At 44.4% G+C, this 19528-nt stretch overlaps 1 protein-coding gene across 1 annotated transcript in view; it reads right to left on the bottom strand.

Moving 5' to 3' along the window:
• Positions 1-5235: 5235 nt before the first annotated feature.
• The window catches only part of ttc1 (tetratricopeptide repeat domain 1), a 35647-nt gene continuing 21354 nt past the window's right edge, over positions 5236-19528 (bottom strand). Inside the window, exons 6-9 of the mRNA XM_015976885.3 lie at positions 6125-6161; positions 5908-6056; positions 5716-5770; positions 5236-5638 (exon numbers count right to left, since the gene is read on the bottom strand). Of these exons, the coding sequence (XP_015832371.3) occupies positions 5505-5638; positions 5716-5770; positions 5908-6056; positions 6125-6161 (375 nt within the window). The 3' untranslated portion in view covers positions 5236-5504. The remainder of the gene's footprint in view (positions 5639-5715; positions 5771-5907; positions 6057-6124; positions 6162-19528) is intronic.

Here is a 19528-nt window from a genome sequence, read left to right as displayed (position 1 = left end):
AGCTAATCTCTGATGTAGGTGTTATTTCTGTACCTGCTTGTAACTTATATTAATAACTTATGTAATTAAGGCTCATCTAGAAAATAAAACCCGGCGCAGCGCCTGTGTTAGTGGACTCATGTTTCTGGATGGTTACTCTACTTTTACTTGATTACAAGTGGGATGGAGTAGTGCTACGCTGGGTTAGGGTTTCAGTTTCTGAAAATACCGATCCCTTTCCTCCTTCAAAAGTTTATTCCTGCAAGGGAAGTTTTCACCCTTGTCCTTTTTATCCACAAGGTGGATAACAAATTAACTCAGCATCTATGATCATTTGTTACTCACCATCCTAGTAGGATTCAATTCATTTATATAGCACCAAATCACGAAAACATATTTTTACTCAAGTAAAATTAAAAAGTAGCCGTCCAAACAAATATTCAAGTATGAGTAAATAAGTATTTGGTAAAAAGGCTACGTGAGTACTGAGTAACAAACAATTTCATATTTTAAGTTTTTAATACAAATTATGTCAGCAGGCAGTCAGAAATATACCTTTATTGACAGGTTATGGCATTTTAAAGACTAAAATAAAAAAGAAATAATCAACATAATTACAAAATAAAACATTTTAGTCAGAAGAAACTTTTCTCAGTCATTTTTTTAACACACTATCAATACCTATGTAAAGTTGGAAATGTCCAAAAAGTCCGATAAGGTACAGTATGTTGTTCACAGCAATGTCGGAGGTCAACAGAGAGTTGTGTCCAGCAGCGGCACCATCTGGAAAATAAAGTCTAAACACCCTCTCTGGAGCTGCACCTCCAAGGTCCCAAGCAGAGGACCCTTAATAAAATGATTCTTAATTCCTTTCATAAAATGATTTCTTTCTATCTACAGGTTGTTTACAATCACATTCGGTTATCTACAATAAATGTTCTATCTAAAGTGATTTAATAATTATGAATATTACAGGTTGGTGCTCTACTTGCTGGACATTACTGCCCGACGCACCTCCGCTAGTGCCTTTGTGCACTTATACCCCTCTACAATCCTCTCCGGGCATAAACGGGTCATCAGCTGGGGACCACCAATCATAGATGTTTCGCTCCTTTAACCCCAGTACATCTCCTTGTGGCGAAGCGATGGCGGGGGTCTCTCCCTGTCAGCCCCGTTGATGCCCTCAATGTTTGTTCCCCCAACCCCTGTCCTTCCTCCTTATCCACCGCCAAAAGCTACCCCTTTCTGCCTCCTCTGCCAACTCCTTTGTGGCTTCAGTACCCTGCTCCTGTGCATTCCACGTCCCGGAGCAGGTGAACAGTTGTAGACCCTACAAAGCCCCTGCATCCTACTTTACCTGGGGGGATGATGGTTTTCCAGCCAGCCTTCCTGCATTCCTCCACTAAGTCTGCATACTTGAAACGCTTACGCTCACTGGCAGCCTCCATGCTCTCTTCCTACAGGACTGTGAGCTTCACCGACAAGATGATCTTACTTGGCCTTGACCAAAAGATCAGATCTGGCCGGAGGGACGTCTTTACGATCTCTCTGGGGAATTGGAGCTGCTTCCCCAGGTCGACCCTCAATTCCCACTCACTACCAGGTGAGAGAACTTTTGATGGTGTTCTCTGACAACATTGTTTGATCTTCTCTCCGGCCCTTGCGAACAGGACTGGCCGTCACACTGGAGCAGAAGGTCTGCTGTTAGCTTCCTGTGTGTCTCCACAAACTCGGCCAGCTTCCTCAACACCTAATCTTGGGACAATGCAGTCTTGCAACTCGAAAGGATATGCTTGAGGCTTGCATTACTGTTGTCGCAAAGGGAACATGTTCTCGGCCCAGAACCACTGGTGGAGGTTTCTGGGACATGGTAGGGTGTCATACACTCACCTAAAGGATTATTAGGAACACCTGTTCAACTTCTCCTTAATGCAATTATCAATAATCAAGCAATCACATGGCAGTTGCTTCAATGCTTTTAGGGGTGTGGTCCTGGTCGAGACCATCTCCTGAACTCCAAACTGAAAGTCAGAATGGGAAAGAAAGGTGATTTAAGCTATTCTGAGCGTGGCGTGGTTGTTGGTGCCAGACGGGCCGGTCTGAGTATTTCACAATCTGCTCAGTTACTGGGATTTTCACCCACAACCATTTCTAGGGTTTACAAAGAATTGTGTGAAAAGGGAAAAACATCCAGTATGCAGCAGTCCTGTGGGCCAAAATGCCTTGTTGATGCTAGAGGTCACAGGAGAACGGGCCGACTGATTCAAGCTGACAGAAGAGCAACTTTGACTGAAATAACCACTCGTTACAACAGAGGAATGCAGTAAAGCATTTGTGAAGCCTCAACACGCACAACCTTGAGGTGGATGGGCTACAGCAGCAGAAGACCCCACCGGGTACCACTCATCTCCACTACAAATAGGAAAAAGAGGCTACAAGATGCTCACTCCTCACCCCTGCCATGTGGACCTCTAGAGATAAACCATCAATCCTGCTCAATGGTGAACTTTCCTGGCGGGGTCACCCATGAAAACAATGGGAAGGTTAAGTGGTTAGAAGCAGTGTTCAAGCCGATGGCCCTCCCCATGAGGCCACCACAGCTTAGCAGACCACTGTCACGTCACTAAGCAGACCGCTAACCAAAACTAAGCTGAAAAGATAAAAACTTAGTTTTAGTGTCAGTTCATGACCCAACTCATCTTCCTCAAAGAGGAAGTTTAGTTTTTAAAACCCTCACTTTGGCATCAGAATCAGACTGTGGGTCTCCTTTTCCCGTCTTCCAGCTAGACAGCTGATCTGTCTGCTGGTCATTCATCCTTCTCCTCCTTCATACACACGAAGCCACTAAACTACAGAGAAGTAACAATCTGTCACAGATCGCTGCAACATCTAAACTTGCTGTGAATTCTGTCTCACTGCTCTGAAGCTCCGCTCCGTGACAGCTCACACCCGCTGTTCCTCTGTCCCTCTGCAGCTAAACGCTACTGAACCATTATCGGCTGAATATGTGAGATTTCCACCAACAGCAAAGGGATCTCATGTGTTTGTGTTTTATTTTTTATGTTCGTGAGCTCCTCTCCTCTCAGCTCTCACAGATCACAGAATCACGGTTTTCACAATTTATCTGATGGTCTAAAATCGTAGTTTAAGTAATTTAGTACAACTCTGGTTTAACTTGGGCTATTAACTGAAATAAAAACTGGTGTAGTTTATAATCCGCATTCTAAACATAAATTGAATCCGAAGCTCAGAGAGGCGGAGTCTTGCTGCTGCGGCGTCCCAGATGTGTGTTTTCATTGGTCGGTTGCAGACAGGAGTCAGATCACTAACGACCTACTCATTGCTGCTGATTCTGGTTTAATCTCTATTCTTATTCTCCTCGATCTGAGTGCGGCCTTTGACACCATTTCTCATCCCATCCTCCTCAATAGACTCTCTTCCTTAGGCATCACTCACACCCCCCTCAGCTGGTTTCAATCTTACCTTACTGGCCGCACTCAGTTCATCCAGTTAAAATCCTTTACCTCAGAACCCTCCCCAGTCAAGTCAGGTGTGCCCCAGGGCTCTGTCCTGGGGCCCCTCCTCTTCATAGTATACCTCCTCCCTATCGGCAAAATCTTCCGCAAATTCAATATCCAGTTTCACTGCTTTGCAGATGACACCCAGCTCTACATTTCCAGTAAGCCCAACTCAACTCTCCCACCATCCTCCCTTACACTCTGCCTCTCTGAAATCAAATCATGGTTCACCTCTAATTTCCTCAAACTCAACGGCAATAAAACTGAACTTCTTCTAGTTGGCACTAACTCCACCCTCTCAACATCTGACAGCTTTTCTTTAACTATTGACAGCGCCATAGTCTCCCCCTCCCCTCACGTCAAGAGTCTGGGTGTCATTCTTGACAGCTCACTTTCTTTTCAAGCTCACATTAATAACTTAATTCGGTCAGCATACTTCCATCTACATTCCATAAACCGTCTCCGTCCCTCACTGACCCCTCACACTGCCGCCTTTCTCGTCCACAGCCTAGTCACCTCCCGTATCGACTATTGCAATTCACTTCTTTATGGTCTCCCCAACAAACTCCTACTTAAACTGCAAATGGTCCAGAATTCAGCAGCCCGTATTATCACCAGAACCCCTTCCTTTCACCACATCACGCCGGTTCTCCAGCAGCTTCACTGGCTCCCAGTTAAATTCAGGTCCATCTTCAAAATTCTCCTCCATACCTTCAAAGCTATCCACAACCTCTCTCCTCCATATATCTCAGACCTTATAAGTATTCACACCCCATCCCGTTCACTCAGATCTTCTTCTTCCATCCATCTTGCGGTTCCTTCTGCCCGTCTCGCTACCATGGGGAGCAGAGCTTTCAGCCGCTCTGCTCCCCGTCTCTGGAACTCACTTCCCCCAGACATCAGGAACATCGACAGTTTTACCCTTTTCCAATCAAAACTCAAAACACACATGTTTAAATCTGCTTACAACCTCTGATTTTATTGAACTGTTTCTCTCTTTGTTTTTTCTTGTTTGGGTTTTATTATTGTTTTATTGTATTTTATTACGTGTTTTCTGTAAAGTGACCTTGGGTGTCCTGAAAGGCACTTTGAAATAAAATGTATTATTATTATTATTATTAGGTTTTCAAGCATGCTTGTGGACTGCCAGAGGCTGATTTGGGTCATGGGACAGCTCAGAAAGCTGTTGCAGAGCTGGCCTGACTGGACGACCACAGATTTGCAAATCACCCTCAAGTTCACCATCTTGTTAGACGATTATGCTCCCAATGAGGGATTTGGCTAAGACAGGGGTTCCTGGTCCTGGAGGGCCGGTATCCTGCATGTTTTAGTTTGAACTCTGTTTCAACACAACTGATTTAAATCAGCAGCTTTCAACAGGCTTCTGAAGAGCCTGATGAGATGCTGCACAGGTGTTTCAACCACTGAATCAAGACTGTTGGAGCAGAAAAACCACAAAACCTGCTGGATACCGGCCCTCCAGGACCAGGATTGGGGACCCCTGGGCTAAGATGGTGATCCGGGCTTAAGTCACAAACACACAATTAGCTCTCACATTACACACTAAGAAAAATTTTACACACACATATATATATAAAAAAAATTGCCATGTTTGCCTTAAGTTGAATATTTTTATGTTTTTAAACCCTAACTGGAGCTGTTTTCAGAACACGTTATAGACCAAAAACCAAAACATACATTCATCATTCTGGGGTGCTAGGAAGAACCAAGAGAAACATTTAATTGTCACCCATTTTAATTCAACCCAGACCTGTTGGAGAGCTGAAGGAACAGACATTCATCAAGAACAGAATTTGACTGAATGTTGATGCCTGTAAACCAAATAAACCAGTTTAACTAGTCATGAACTAATACTAAACAACCAGCCAGTAACAGGTCAGCACAACTACGGCAGAAGTTCTGGGTGTCAGTATCTGGTTTCAGGGAAAGATTTCAATCCAGGACTTCTTTGTTGTTTACGATCTGTTCTGCAAGGTCGTAACAACATCATCTGTTGTTGTTTGGGTTCTGTACAAAGTTGATGGAATAGGAGCCACTGGCTGTATCCTGGTTCACCTGAAAGTTGTTGGTGGAAAGTCCAAATGGTCGCAGGACCATGTTACCAAGGTCCTTCAGCTTATCTGTATAGGTGAGACAATGAGGTGAGTTACAGGGAACAGGTGAGACATCAGGTAAGTGTTTCAGGTGCAGAACATACCGATCATCTCCTCCTTCAGCTTTTCGTTTCTCTCCTGAATCTCCTGAGGTAGCCTCTGAGAGACAAGAGAGGTGGGCGACAGATACAGGTAGAGACGAGTTACAATTCAGCAACTGACTGGATCTATCAACATGAGACAACCATGTTTTCAGTTTTAGCAAGAACTGGACAGCCAACAACTATTAAACACACCATACAGGCTCTCCTGGCACCACTGTGACCCGGATCTCCTTCCAGAACCTTCTTATAGTCCTCCAGGGCTTCCTCTAACTTCTCAGTTTGCTCATAAAGCTCTGCCCTCCTCAACAATGCCCGGAGGTAGTCTGGATCCAAATGTATTGCTATGGAAACAAGAGAGTTGTTCAACCAGAGAGCTAAATCAAACAGATAACAATGTGTCACAACTCACCTCTGCTGCAGTCTGAGATGGCCTCTTCCTTCAGCCCCTGCAATGGCACGTTAACATTCAGTTAATAAAACCGTCAGTGCTCGGTAGGGTTGGGCATCGAGCATCGATTGGAACCGGTTCCAACTGTTAATTTTTCCCGGAATCGCTCAACGGTTTTTATTTAGATTCCTAGTTTCGATTCCTAGAATGCCGACGGAAGAGGAATCCTTGGCCGACCTCCGTGAAAAATAAACGTGATCTGCAAATTCTGATCAACGCTTTTCAGAGCTGATCACACCAGCTGTCTGTGTGCGGCACTGAGCCCGCTCGCCATTTCCCTAATAACACACGTTGTTCGTTTTTGTTTCTACACGTTTTTTTTACTCACAATGATTGTCAAAGAAAGCGTGTTTGTCGTGTTCATGTCAAATTAAACTGATCACAAAACACAGATTTACTTTCTTTATTTCGTTATCCTCATCCAACCCCCTTAAATCCCTGTGTGTCCTCCTGCGGCACTCCCGCAGGACAACAGGCAAAACAAGACAAAAAAGTCTGACGTGTTGAGTAAAAACTGCTATTTTTAGCATATTTTTAGGGCCGACGTGTTGCTACCAGACGTACAGTGTGAGCAGTCAGGTCGCATCCGAGAACTGGGTCGTGCAGTGTGAACGCATGACTCTTCAGATCTGCCCTGATGTACTTTGTAATCAGGTCCTGGACGTGGTTGCCCCTCTCAAGCTTTGCAAGTCTCGGCCTAGGAGGGAGCCTTGGCTCTCTGATGTCACACGGGCTTGTAGGCGGGTGTGTAGATCCTCTGAGAGAAAGTGGAAAAAGGATGGCCTACAGGTCTCGCGTGAGTTGTTCAGAGCATCTCTGGTTGCTTATCAGGATGCAGTGAGGGCCGCCAGAATGGCCTATTTTGCAGACATCATTGAGACAAACTCCAATAATCCTAAGATTCTCTTCAAAACGCTAAACTCAGTTCTGGTGTATCAGGAGCCTAACTCCATGTCTCCTACAGCTGCTGGAAACTCTGAAGCTTTTCACAAATTCTTTGTTGATTAAGTGTCGGGCATTAGAGCAGCTATTTCTGGTAACTCTATTGACCCTGTTCCAGTTCATCCATTACCACCCACCCTGAGCTCCCTCAGTATTGTTTCATATTCTGAGCTGAGTAAGCTTGTTGCGAGGCAGAAGCCATCTGGCTCTCCACTTGATGTTCTACCGCCTCGTCTCTGGAAGGCTGCCTTTCCGTGCCTTGGCCCTTCACTTGGTCAGATTATCAATGGGAGCCTCAGCACAGGTGTGGTCCCAGCTGCTTTGAAAGCAGCAGTTATTCGGCCGACCCTGAAGAAACCTGGTGCTGATGTCTCTGTGATAGAAAATTACAGGCCCATCTCTACTCTGCCCTTTACATCTAAACTGCTTGAGAAAGTCGTTTATCAGCAGCTGGTCTCACATTTAGCTGACTCTGATCTGTTTGAGGTTTTCCAATCAGGGTTCAGGTCCGGCCATAGCACAGAGTCTGCTCTACTGAGGGTCCTAAATGACATCTATCTATCACTAGATCAGGGAACATCTGTGCTGCTTCTGTTATTAGACCTGACAGCAGCCTTCGACACAGTTGACCACGCGATTCTTCTTGATCGCTTGGAACGATGGGTTGGGATCAAAGGGTCAGCTCTGGACTGGTTTAGATCGTATCTCCAAAACAGGACATTCTGTGTTAAACTGGGTGATGTTTTTTCTTCTTGGGAGGGGCTCCGGTGGGGGGTCCCGCAGGGATCGATCCTTGGTCCTCTTTTGTTTGCCATTTATCTGCTACCTCTGGGGTCAATCTTTCGTAAACATGGCCTATCATTCCATCTGTATGCTGACGATTGCCAGATTTACTCTCCATTGTGTCAGGAGAAAGGTCACTCTATTCAGTCCTTTGTCTCCTGTGTTAATGAGGTGAAGTCTTGGCTAATGTCCAACTATCTACATCTGAATGAGGGAAAGACAGAGCTCATTGTTTTTCACCCCAACAGCAGGAATGTGGATCGTTATGCTGATCTTGGCCCTCTTTCTCCATACTCAAAACCAGTTGTTACCAGTTTGGGGGTGAAACTTGATGTAGGACTTAAATTTGATGATCAATTCTGTGATCCGGTCCAGTTTCTTTCACCTGAGACGCCTTGCTAAAATCAAGCATATGCTGTCGAGAGCCCACCTGGAGCGGGTACTTCATGCCTTTGTAATTTCTCGGCTTGACTACTGCAACTCTCTCTACGCAGGGTTGTGTCAGTCAACATTGCGTCGCCTACAGGTTGTGCAGAACAGCGCTGCCAGGTTCCTGACTGGGACCAGGAAACGGCACCACATCAGTCCAGTCCTGGCCTCCCTGCACTGGCTTCCGATTTCCTATCGCTCACAATTCAAAATACTCATCTTTGTTCATCATTTCTTCCAGGGTGGTGCTCCCCCCTATCTGGCCACTCTCCTGAACAGACACTCCCCATCACGCGCTCTGCGCTCCTCTGACCAAGGCCTGCTCGCTGTCCCTCGGTCTAGGTGTCGTACCCGTGGGGACCGGGCTTTCTCAGTCCTAGCACCGTTACTCTGGAACCAGTTGCCACCCTCAGTTAGGCTGTCCCCTTCTCTGCCAGTCTTTAAGAATCACCTAAAAACACACCTCCTCCGCTTGGCGTTTCCAGAACATGTTTGATTATGGCCCTCTATTATGTTGAATCCATTCCACAGTTTTCATTGGTACACTCAATCCATCCACTCAATCCAATTGTGTTTCACACATTTGTATTTTACCGGAATGTTTCATCTATCTTGTTATTTCCATTTTGTATTTTGTAATTTGTATTTTGTAATTTGAATTTCTTTTATTGTTGATTTATTCAGTATAATTACTTACAACTGTACCATGTTCAGCGCTTTGGGCTTCCTGACAGGGTTGCGGAAGGCGCTTTATAAATAAAGCTTTGATTGATTGATTGATTGATTGATTGATTGATTGATTGATTGCCCTGCAAGGAAGTTGAACAGTTTGAGCTGAAGCCGAGTGCTATGAGTGAAAAAGTCACACAGTGTCCGCCCGGCTTTAGCCAACCCAACACACCCACTACCGACTGATTGGCCGTCTATCTACTAGTGAGAATCGCTGACTGGTCAGTAGAATCAGCCAGCGGTGGCTTTCTGCTTGCAAGATTCAATAGTAACTGGATGCAGTTGGGTGAAAACCTTCTCTGACTGCAGCTCAGACCTCCCGCTCCAGCCATGGGAGCTGCAGGACAGACCATCTGCTGTAAGCGCTCTTGGAAGAGGAGCTGCTGCTCAGTGAGAGCAGGAAGTTGTGCCCAGACTTAGCTAACCTAAATGTAAACAGGCTATAAACGATTAGCATCATTTGCGCCAGTTAGCACGTTATTGTTTAAAATGTATTTTAGTCTCTGGCTTATTTACCAGAAATGTGAAACTTACAACAAATCATGGTTCAATTATATTCCGATTCGCGGTGTGACAAATCGATTCAGAATCGATTCTCTTAGTAACAAAGTGTCAAGTCACTTTATTTATAATGCACTTTCACACACCAGACAGGGAGACCAAAGTGCCGAACACAACATAAAATAATGACACAATCAACAACTCTAAAATAAGATAAAAACACTAAAATAGGACATAAATACCTGACATACCAATAAAAATGTTAAGAGCAAGTTCATCTCAATAAAAGGATAAAGAAAAGTAATGTTTTCAAGCATGACTTAAAGGAAGATAGAGATGGAGCCTGTCTAATATTCAAGGGCAGGGCAACATACAGTGTTAGAGCCACAATGGAAAACGCATGATGCCCTCGAGATTTGAGCTTCGCCCGAGGAACGATCAGTCAGTTCTAGTCAGATGAGCAGAGTGACCAAGTGGGGACATAATAAGCAAGCATATCGCTCACATATGTGAGAGCAATGTTGTTCAGGGCCTTATAGGCAAGGAGTAAGATTTTTAAATGTATTCTGAACGGTACTGGAAGCCAGTGGAGGGACACCAGGACTGGGGTAATATGAGCCCGCCTAGATGTACCCATTGATAAATGAGCCACACTATTCTGTACCCTCTGCAACCTTGCAATGGCATTCTGACGCATGCCAGCATAGACTGAATTATAATAGTCTAGCCTTGAGATATTAAAGGCATGAACAACAGTTTCTAATGATTGCTTAGACAAGAAAAGTTTAATCTTAGCAATACGATGAAAATGAAAGAAGCAGTCCTTCACAACATTATTCACCTGGCTGTGAAACTTCAATGCACTGTCTATAATAACTCCCAAGTTTGTAACAGCCATTTTCTCACAGAGAACAAAGTCAGAGTTGCCACAAAAACAAATTAATCCATTCGGTGCTCCCTGAGACACCTCACCCTGTGGAGTACTCTACACCTACCGAAGGGTAGGGTCGAGGGCCACCCCAACACTGCACCATTACAGGCTGACCCAGCTCTGTCCGGCTGCACTCGCACGCCAACTGAGAGCCCTCTGGAGTCCATCCCAGAGCAGAGCCCTCAGAAGTCAAACCCAACCAGGAGCTCTACACAGTTTGCTCCTGCGCCAGTCTCCGGTCTACGTTGATCGGGATTCCAGGTGTCCGGACTAACTACATTTCTGATGTTGGTTGCGTGTATCTTTGCGATAGGTAACGTGGCTAAACCTTCTCTTCAATGGCTCTATGACCCTGGACCTTCGGGGATCGCTCTTAAGGAGCGCACAGGACTGTTGATGACTAACTACCGTCTGGTTACCCAGAAGGTGTTTGTCAAATTTGACCCTGAAATGGTTTGGACACTACTAAGTTTCTTTGGGCCTCTTTCTGACACTGGTACCAACTGGACTTGTACTATGATGTGGCACTCTGAAGCAGACCTCTCTTACATGTTACTCCAGCTACAGAAATTCACTGTAACCAATTTGAAGCTTCCTGGTGCCAACTGTAGGAAGACACTTTTCTTACAAGAGCTCTTCTCCACTACAGGTGCAATTGGTTCTATCTTTAACTTGGGTTTCTCATCGGTCAATTCCATCAAAATTGACACTAAAATGTCATGTCACAGAGGTCGAGACAGAAGTCCCTTCACTGCCTAAACTTGTGCTTCACCAACAGTGTAATTTTATGCTACTAGACAGGATGCGGTGCAAGCTATTTCCTGATCCCACACTCAACTTTCAGCCAATGACTTGCTCCTGGATGTCTTCTAACTCTGTTATCTTCCTAATTATGTGTTTGAATTGCTGTCTGACGCACGGACTGGCATTCACACTGTTCTGTCACTTCTCTGCACGGTTGATCCCAGTGGGGACCTCTCTCTGTAACTTGGGAAACCGACTGGACCTCGCTCTGGTGCCCAGGGCCCAACGATCACCTGCAGGACTTGCTACGGGGTGTGACTCAATCTTCTTTCCTCTCCCATTTGGGACTAGTGGTGTGCATCTCTACCTGCCTCACGATTCGATCCGATTCCGATTATCTGCCTAACGATTCGATTTGAGTCTGAAATGCATCACGATTCTTCACACAAAAATTTTCATTACTTAATAAAAGCAGTAGAATAGTTTTCAATTTCTTTTTGATTTTGAAATCCCTGAAAAACAGAACATTCATCTATTCACTATAGTGAGCAATAATTTTTTTAAGTGTGCTGCCTATAATTACTTAAATAATATAAGAAATAATGTTTTCGGTAGAGCAGCTTTAAGATAGAATATTACTGAACTTAAAAATAGTAAACAAATACTGTGTTAAGTGATTCTTTCACATCCAGGATCCCAAAACCGAAATTAGCCCAGACATCCGATTTAAATGTAACGGGTACATCTTTGATTACTGGTAATGATGGCCCTGTATCCCTGTCCACCTTTTCTGTTTAAATTGGTGCTAGGGCAACGCAGTGTGCATGTCATTGCAACTCTGCCCCCAGAAGTAACTGTAAAACCTCAAAACTTTATTGTCCTCACATAGACATCGACCAGGGGTCGGCAACCTGTTCCCATCAAAGAGCCATTATTACCCGTTTCCCACAGTAAAGAAAACACTGGGAGCCACAGCAGCTGCGGCGTTGTGGGCGGGGCCTACCCTCAGACAGCAGAGTGCTGCTCACAACAGGTGACAGCAACCGATACCGGTCACTCGTGTACGTCAAAGTTATCTTTCATAAGAAGATAATCAATAAAACGATTTATATAAAGTGGATCCAGAAGTTGTAGCCCGTCTCTGCCGACAATATTTTGATATTTTTCACCCTGCTGGTGGTTTTACTGAGCAGGTGCCCCTTTTGTCATACGTTTCTTTTTAAAACATGTTTAGACTGTTCAGAATACAAATCCAGGCTCTGTCACATTTGATTGTTGTAATTAAACTTTGTAGGTGGGGAAGGTCAGAAAAGGATCCGATCATTTTGTTTTTCCCTCATTTACAGTGACGGAGATAACGGCGCAGTGCGCCTGGCTCTGGTGTTAATCAAGTTTAATTATATCTCTTTGCAACAATTTTCACAAGGAAACAGAACTAGAGCTGAAACGATTCCTCGAGTACCTCGAATAATTCGAGTACAAAAAATCCTCGAGTCAAATTCTCTGCCTCGAGGATTCGTTTAATTCATATTTAATTAATTCATGGCTTTGCAAACGCACGGGGTCATGTTTCACCCGGACCGAAATAAGTGACGCACATGCCCACTGGACTGAATGCACACGCGAGTAGCGAATATAACTTAACTTTCTCTTAAGCCATGGCGGACAACTTGTACCCCGGTGGAGTGAGAAAAAGACAGAAAATGTCAAAGTTGTGGAACCATTTTTCATGTCGTAAGGCGGAAAACGTAGTCCAGTGTAAATACTGTAACAACATGGATTTAGCCTACCACACCACGTCCTCCGTGCTGCAGCACCTGTAAATGTCACTTCTGCAAGGGAACTCGGAGCCTCTACAAGATAATGCTTTTTAGCCTGTATTGCTATATATTCTGCAGGCACTGTGCGACTTTTTCGTTTGTAGCAGTCAGTTTCAGCTCACACCATACATCTGGTAGCAACACGTCGGACTTAAAATGTGCTAAAAATAGCCGTTTTTACACAACACGTCGGACTTTTTATTGTGTTGTTGTCCGTTGTCCCTCGGGGTTTCTGCAGGAGAACACGGGTATTTATGAGTGGCGGAGGAAAACGAAAGAAAGTAAATAAATGTTTTGTGATCAGTATAATTTGACAAAACCACAGCAAACATGCTTTCTCGACAATCCTTGTTAGTGTGAGAAAAAAAGTGTAGAAATTAAAACGGACGTGTGTTAATAGGGAAACAGCCGGCGAGCTGTTTGCGCCGTGAGCGGTTCTGGTTCTGTTTGGGCCGCAGCCGCTCGCAGCGTTATCCTCCTAGTTATTGTCTGGCTTGCAGGCTAGCAGATTCTCGCACGTGGAGAGAATCGGCTCAGGTTGTATACTTATTTTTTGCACAGGCATTTGTTTACTGTGAAGTAAAGTTGAAGTGCTGAAGTTATGCAAACTAATTTTGAATAAAACTTGAAGAATAACTGGCAACTGCTTGCTCATTTTAAGAGGTCTTTCATAATTATAACATGCTATTTGATATCAAATCAAATCAGTTTTATTGTCACGTCACATGTGCAGGTACACTGGTACAGTACATGCGAGTGAAATTCTTGTGTGCGAGCTTCACAGCAACAGAGTTGTGCAAAAATACAGTAATGTAAAAACAATTAAAATATAAAAATGGCTAATCTAAGTATACAAATGAATAAAGTAAACAATAAGATAAGAGATATAAAATGTACAGAGGTTGGTATGTGCAAAACAGTGGCATTAATGTACAGTATGGAGCGTGTAATGTTGGAACTTGGTGGAGCTTGCGACGAGGCAGCCATACTCGGCGCCATCTTGGCTCATCAATATATGATATAATGGTTTACAAACACAAAAGAGTAATTTATTAGAGTACTCGATTAATCGAAAAAAAGATTCGATAGAGTACTCGATTACAAAAATATTCGATAGCTGCAGCCCTAAACAGAACAGTTTAAAGCAGGGCTTGTGTTGACCGGACAGTTCCCGTATTTGACCGTTTATTTTGACGGAGAAAGAATAGAAAGAATTACCCCGACGCATGCAGACGAACTGACACTTTATTCGTTTCGCACATCGCAGATGTAGCTAAATCACCCAAGAAAAGATTCCCATCTGAACATCTGAGCTGGACACTGCTCAGCGCAGCTCACTGTTAGCGTGTACTACATAAGGTCCACAGCGAGCTGAAGATGTGGAGAGAGGCTTGGAGCGCGTCGCAGAACCAGAGTGCATGCAGGAAGATTCCTCTGACTGAAGCAAGACTTGTCAATTAGAAAATGTTCCCTGATTATGAAACTTTGGCTGAATAGCGCTTGTTCCTGTCTCCAATGTGGCGACACATCCAGGAGCCGTCTGAGGAGAATCCCAGAATCTCACATCGTCTTCAGCTCATAAAGCGCCTATATGAATACGCACAAGCGTGACCCGTCAACCCGGCCTCACAGTAGACCGGGTTGGACCTGTTCAGGTTTACGCAGACAATCTTTACATTTAGAATTGGCATACAGATGTAAAATTAATGCAGTAAAACATAAAGCATTTTATTTAAATATCCATTCATTATTTTACAAGCACAGAGAGCCGCATCAGATGGATGGAAGAGCCGCGGGTTGCCGGCCCCCGACATAGAGAGAAAATCTCATTATGTCACGTTGCTGCTTCGATGCAGAATCATGGCACGGCTGAATCGCAATGCATCTTAGAATCGATCATTTTTCCCACCTCTATTTGGGACCTCTCTCTCGTTCTGTCCTCTGACTCAAAGTTATACAAGTTCTGTGTTTGAGTGTGTGTCTACATGTAATTATGTCCTGGTTCATGCTATGTTTACAAACAGACTTGGTTGGCATTCTGTACTTAACCATCCCTAGCAGCACCATCCAGAAGTTCACCAGTTTGTTAAAAGAGGCTAAACCTAGTGGGTCACCAGAAGATATTTTACCCCCGTGTTTGTTTAGGGAAGTTTTTCAAACAGTTGCACCACTGATTTTGCACAAAATCGACAACAGCTTGGCTTCTGGTTTTGTACCGACAGATTAAAAAAAAAACTGTTATTCACCCACTTAAAAAAAACAACTCTTCATTACCAGTGAATTATAGGCCAATCTCCAAACTCCCTTTTTTGGGTAAGATGCTTGAAAAATGTGTCTATACTCTACTAATGAACTTCTTTAAGGACTATGAAGTTTTAGAGACCCTCCAATCAGGTTTTAAAATGTTGCACAGTACTGAAACTGCCCTAATCAAGGTCTTTAATGATATTCTTCTAGCAACGGAGGGTGGCAGTCCAGTGCTGCTGGTCCTATTGGATTTCACAGCAGCTTTCTATATCGTAGACCACAAAGTGCTGCTCCATCGCCTTGAACATTATGTGGGAATTTCTGGGCAAGCCCTAAATTGGTTTAGATCTTATTTACGTGACAGGATGCTTTGTGTGAGGATGGTGGTTTCTCATCGGGCTTCTCACATCTGCCTTGGGGGATACCGCAGGGTTCTACACTGGGACCCTAGCTGTTTCCCATTTATATTCTCCCATTGGGTGACATTCTACGAAAGTTTGGAATTGGATTCCATCTCTTTGCCGATGACTGCCAATTGTACTTACCTCTAAATGGCGCTGGTGACCACACGACAAATTTTTTTGAGATTGTTAGGCAGAAATTAAGATATGGTTGGCAGAAAACTTCCTGTGTCTCAATGGAAAAAAAACAGAGGCCCTGTTGTTTGGACCGAGTGGACATTTTGATTTTTCCAACGTAGACTGCGGTGAACTGAACTCCTATCTGGGTGTTTCAGCAGCCAACCTTGGCGTGAAGAAGGACAGTGCATTCTGCATGGATGCTCATGTGGGTACTGTAGTATCCTCCTCATTTTATCATTTAAGACATTTGGCTACAGTAAAGCCATTTTTATCTAGACGTGACCTTGAGACTGTTGTTCATGCTTTTATTACCTCACGACTCGACTATTGCAATTCCGTTTTATTTGATGTAAGTAAGGGTACTGTAACCCGATTGCAGCTTGTCCAGAATGCTGCAGCTAGATTCTTGGACTGCAAAAGAAAGCATGAACAAGTGACACCAATTTTGGCTGCTCTCCACTGGTTACTTGTTGATTTTAGAATTAGTTTTAAAGTTCTTTTAATGGTGTTTAAGGTGCTGAATGGTGTGGCTCCAGCCTATTTGGCAGAGTTGCTGCAGCCATATGCTCCGGCCCGGTCACTCAGCTCTGAGAAACAGCTGCTGCATGTGGCTCCTAAGGCTAGGTTAAAGTTTAGATAGGACAGGGCGTTCTCTATTGCGGGTCCGAAACTGTGGAACGCACTGCCCCTAACTATTAGGGACTCTCCATCAGTAGCAATTTTTAAAATGAGGCTGAAAACCTACTTTTATGATCTGGCTTTTAATTCGGTGGGTTAGCAATTGTTAATGTTTTATATTTTGTAATTCTCATTTGTGGTTTTAATTATGTCTGTAGCACTGTATGTTTTATTGTTTTACTCTTTTGTTGTACAGCACCTTGGTGTCATGCTCATGACTGTAAGGTGCTTTATAAATAAAGGCTGAGTTGAGTTGAGTTGGATTGTCCTGAGCATGGTGTAGGCACTGCTAGCAGACAATCCTGTGATGACCGGAGCAGCCGGGCTGAGATGTAAGCCTTTGCAAGAGGATTCAGGTAGATGGGAGCCGTACCATCTCAGACTTTGTATTCAATTCAATTCAAAAATACTTTATTAATCCCAGAAGGATCTCCAGTAGTGGTCAGTGTTGCAGCGAAACTGAATAAGCCTCTGACTGAAGACACTCTTCCGTTGTCGGACAGTCTTGTGAAGAGAATGCTCAGGGTTGTCCATAATTTTCTTGATTCTCTGGAGAATCCTTCTTTGCATTATCTCCTCCAGTGGTTCCACAGTCGTCCCCTGAACAGAACAAGCCTTTTTTATTAGGCTGTTGAGCCTTTTCAGGTCCGTGCATCTGATGCTATTACCCCAACAGACGATGGCTGAAGAGATTACACTCTCAACAACAGACTTGTAGAAGATCTGCAGCATCTTGCTACAGCCATTGAAGGACCTAAGCGTCCTCAAGAAGTGCAGTCTGTTGTGTCCCTTCTTGTAAATGGCTTCCCTGTTCTTTCTCCAGTTCAGTCTGTTGTTCAGGTGAACTCCAAGGTATTTGTATTCCTCAACCACCTCCAATTGTTCTCCAATGATGGAAACAGTGTTTGACTCCACCCTGTTTCTTCTTAAGTCTAAAATCATCTCCTTTGTTTTGTTCACGTTCAAGGTCAGATGATTGTTTCCACACCATGCCACAAAGCGCTCCACCAGCTCTCTGTACTCAGCTTCCTGTCCATCCCTGATACACCCGACAACTGCAGAGTCATCTGAGTATTTCTGTAGATGACAGGTCTCTGATTTGTACTGGAAGTCTGAGGTGTACAGGGTGAAACGGAATGGTGAGAGTACAGTCCCCTTTGGTGCTCCAATGTTACTGATCGCCTGGTTTGATGTGCAGTTCTTCAGCCTCACAAACTGTGGTCTGTTTGTCAGGTATTCTTTAATCCAGGCGATAGTTGAGGCCCCCACCTGTGTCTTCTGGAGTTTCTGGCAAAGTACATCAGGCTGGATTGTGTTAAATGCGCTGGAGAAATCAAAGAACATGACCCTCACAGTGCTGCCTGCTTTGTCCAGATGACAGTGGATTGGTTGAAGCAGCTGAATGATGGCATCTTCAACTCCAACTCCATGGCGATAAGCAAACAGCAGTGGGTCCTGATATGTTCTAGTTTGCTTATTCAGGTGGACCAGCAGGAGTCTCTCCAGGACCTTCATGATGTGGGATGTCAGGGCAACCGGTCTGTAGTCGTCATTCACTGATGGGCGAGTTTTCTTTGGAACTGGAACAAGGCAGGATGTCTTCCACAGGACTTGAACCTTCTCCTGGGCCAGGCTGAGGTTGAAGAGGTTCTGCAGAATCCCACAGAGCTGCTCTGCACAGGCCTTCAGTACTCTGGGGATGACACAGTCTGGACCTGCAGCCTTGTTCCTGTTCAGTCTCTCCAGCTGCCTCTTCACCTGACATCTAGAGACAGATAGGTGGGAGGGGGAGGTAAATGGGGCAGCAGCATCTCCTGACTTGGTTGAAGACAGATTTATAGAACCAGAAGAGTCCATGACTGTGTTAGAGGACAAAAGAGCTGGCGTGTGACAGGAAAATGTTGGATCAGAGGAAGATGGGATGTCTGATTGGCTGGGGACAGGCGAGGAGGATGCTGGGTTTGTTCCTGAACTGAACCTATTGAAGAGCTTGTTCAGTTCATTAGCTGTGTCCAGGCTGCCATCTGTGCAATCCTTCCTCTGCTTGAAGCCTGTGATCTTCATCATCCCTGACCAGACATCTCTGATATTGTTCCTCTGTAGTTTGTTCTCCAGCTTCTCCCTGTATGCCTCCTTGCTGTCACTGATCTTGATCTTCAGTTGCTTCTGTATACTCCTCAATAATTCCCTGTCCCCCTCCTTGAAGGCTCTTTTTTTTCCTCATTTAGCAGATTCTTCAGTTCATTGGTGATCCAGGGTTTGTTATTAGCGAAGCATCTCACTGTTCTGGTGGGTATGATGTTGTCCACACAGAAGTTTATATAGTCAGTGACACATCCAGTCATGGCATTGATGTCCTCTTCATATCCTTGGCAGAGAGTCATCCAATCTGTGGTCTCAAAACCACCCTGCAGGGCTTCTTCAGCGTCCTGTGACCATTTTCTCATAGTTCTTCTTGCCACAGGTTGTCTCTGAACAAGTGGTTTGTATTCTGAGCAGAGAAAAACAAGATTGTGATCTGATTGTCCCAGAGGAGGTCTTGTTTTGGACATGTATGCATTCTTTACATTTGCATAACAAAAATCCAATGTCTTGCTTTCTATGGTGGAGCAGCTGACAAACTGTTGAAATGTTGGAAGTGTAGCAGAGTGAGGCATGATTAAAATCACCAGATATCGCCACAAATGCATTGGGGTGCTGGGTTTGTAGCTTAGCAACAACGGAACTGATGACATCACATGCACTTTCAGCAATGGCTGAAGGTGGAATATAAACGGTTGCCAAGACAACACTGGTGAACTCTCTTGGCAAATAATATGGGCGACAACTTACTGCCAAGAGTTTAACATCTGGGCTGCAGAGACGAAGTTTCACTGAAACATGACCTGGATGGCACCATCTGTTGTCGACAAGCACTGCCACTCCACCTCCTTTTCTTTTCCCGCTCCTCTTCAGATCTCGGTCTGCTCGTACAGTCAGG

The sequence above is a fragment of the Nothobranchius furzeri genome, chromosome 10, assembly GCF_043380555.1.
Source record: "Nothobranchius furzeri strain GRZ-AD chromosome 10, NfurGRZ-RIMD1, whole genome shotgun sequence".
Taxonomy (NCBI): domain Eukaryota; kingdom Metazoa; phylum Chordata; class Actinopteri; order Cyprinodontiformes; family Nothobranchiidae; genus Nothobranchius; species Nothobranchius furzeri.
Note: the sequence above shows the minus strand (reverse complement) of the source record. Positions and strands in the feature narration are given on the sequence as shown.